This window comes from Solanum tuberosum, unplaced genomic scaffold (assembly GCF_000226075.1).
Source record: "Solanum tuberosum cultivar DM 1-3 516 R44 unplaced genomic scaffold, SolTub_3.0 scf00134, whole genome shotgun sequence".
Taxonomy (NCBI): domain Eukaryota; kingdom Viridiplantae; phylum Streptophyta; class Magnoliopsida; order Solanales; family Solanaceae; genus Solanum; species Solanum tuberosum.
This window is the reverse complement of record NW_006239062.1, coordinates 683,900-686,337: the sequence shown is the minus strand read 5'-3', so window position 1 is coordinate 686,337 and position 2,438 is coordinate 683,900. Positions and strand designations below refer to the sequence as shown.

The window sequence follows — 2,438 nt, the reverse complement described above, 5'->3', positions numbered from 1 at the left end:
TAAAAAACTGACTTAAAAGTAAATTTGACCAACTTTTAAGCCAATCCAAACGGGCTCTTTGTAGCTTCCCTATTTTCTAGATTCTGAATTGATATGCATATTAAACTAATAGTAATATCTAAATAAAAAATAAGATAAAAATGTAATTTCATAAATTAAAAAAAAAAGAAAAAAAAAAGCTGCTTCTAGGAGCATCCCACCCCTATAAATATTCCAAAATTTGTTATAGAATTGCTACTAATATTCTATATTTTGTTGAAAGATGAAGGACAAAATTTAAACTTAAAAATTACAGCTGTAATTGGGATTTCCTTAGAAAAAGAGAGAGAGAAAAAAAAGAAAAATATGTTTTAAAGATATACAGGTGAAAACGCGTTTCACAGACACACACAAAAGTCTGTGACAGTTTTGTCTTTGACAAACAAAACTAAAGTTAAAAATACATTACAAAATCTATCAAAAGCCAAGCCAATAAATTCTACCTGCCCCTCATGGTAAACTTAGGTAAATCATGTATGGAAATATAATATTCGATATTGAATCAATTCAACATTTCGTTCGATGATCACTTCTTCGATCATATTTGTAAAAAAAAAATCACGGAATCATTGGGAGGGAGAATACTTACGCAAAATTTAAAGTAAAATCACGAACAAATGTTAAATCGTATTTTTTGATTTTTAGATCACGAAATTATTAACATTAGTTACACGTTTTGAGTAATTGATTAAACTGGTTTTAGAAGATTAAAAAGTGAATAAATATTAATTTGGGATAAAACGAGAATATTTGATCCAAATATTCCATTTTATTGAGTATATATTGGTGTTATGTGATAGTGATTGCAAATTAGTGAGACATGAGACTGGCATCTGAATAGACAACTGATTTTTTTTTTATATAATGATGTTTATCAAGACTAAATCTGTTATGCAATGGAGAGTCAATGAAAAAAATTCTATGCGACCAATGAAAAATTTATGTTGTGAAATATGATTTTTCCATCAAAAATACATATGATTAAAATAGATTTTTCAACCTTTTTTTTTTTTTTCACTGATTCAATCAAATATTTACGGAAATAATCATTCAATATTATTAATAATGATTTTTTTTGTAGTGTGATGACTAAACTATTCAATTTAATTACATCAATACATTGTCTCAAATCATTCCATCATGAAGAACAATTCAATTGAATCATGCCATTGCTAGTCAAAGTCTAATGAAAACAAACCATATAATAAAAATAAATATTTTCCCACCATTTTTTTATTGCACTTTGAGTACACAATAAATGATACAGCATATGACACACTTCTATTAAAGAATATATCTTTAACAAGAATTTTCTAGGAACTCACATGGGAGAGTCCAGAAAATATGACTTCTCTCTCTGTATTGTCCCTAAATTTTTTTCCCCTAATAGTAATAAATATAAATAAAATTAGTCTATGTAAGTGATGTTGTTCAAGAAAAAATTAACTTGACATCACATGTAAAAAAAAGAAAAAACTTTTTTTTTTGTTTTTTCTTTCAAAGAATAATTAAATAATTGAAGTGAGATCTTGATGATTAGCAAAAACTCCATAAAGGGATATCTGCTGATGATTCTTCATAATAAACATCCTCCATTGAAGGTGGATCAAAGAAAACTGTACCATGTAACATGTCATTATACTTTGGTGAATCAAAATTGTACCATTGCTCAATCATTGACATCTCTTGATCAAAAGTATAATTTGGTAATAAACAAACATCATTTATATCCTCAGAAGAAGTAGTAGTAGTAGAAGAAGAAGGCGGTGGAGATGGAGATGATAAAATAGTAGGGTTAGTACTGTCATCTGACAGTACTAACCCTACATTTTGTTCAGGAGTGGCCGCGGCTGCCGCGGCCACTCTCTGAATGGCTTTAGGAGAGAGTGTTGTAGAAGTGTGATGATCAATGTGGTGATAGAAAGAAGAGTCAAAAGGAAAGTTGAGATTTGAAGAAGCAGAAGGGCCTTTTAGGCATAAAAGTGCAGCATCATAAGCTCTAGCAGCAGCTTCAGGGGTAGAATAGGAACCTAACCAGATTCTTGTTTTTTGATTTGGTGCTCTTATTTCTGATACCCATGATCCCCAGCTTCTCATTCTAACTCCTTTGTACTTATTCTTCTTCATCTTCATGTTATTGATATTGCTTGATGTTGAAGAAGATGATGATGATATTGACATTGATTTCTTGTTTGGCTCTACTAAACTTTTTTGCTCTGTCTTCACCATTGCTTGAATCTTGAAAGAATAGTGTTGTTTTGTTTGCTTCTTTTTCTTGTTTTTGTGTGTGTTTTTGAGGTGGATATTGATGAAGTGATGTTGAAGTTAGAGGAAGGGATGATTATTTATAGATGGTGTGGGCTAATTTGAGTTGGGGGTGGGGTGGGGTGGGGGTAGGG

At 30.4% G+C, this 2,438-nt stretch overlaps 1 protein-coding gene across 1 annotated transcript; it reads right to left on the bottom strand.

The window, feature by feature from the left end:
- Positions 1-1,246: 1,246 nt before the first annotated feature.
- On the bottom strand, positions 1,247-2,347 carry LOC102591018 (ethylene-responsive transcription factor ERF014). Its single transcript, XM_006351831.2, has one exon. It carries the CDS (start codon positions 2,266-2,268, stop codon positions 1,576-1,578), a length of 693 nt encoding a protein of 230 aa, XP_006351893.1. The 5' UTR covers positions 2,269-2,347; the 3' UTR covers positions 1,247-1,575.
- Positions 2,348-2,438: the final 91 nt, after the last annotated feature.

Excerpts from the sequence above, each read along its gene's own strand:
- LOC102591018 (XM_006351831.2), bottom strand. The coding sequence starts at position 2,268 with ATGGTGAAGACAGAGCAAAAAAGTTTAGTAGAGCCAAACAAGAAATCA.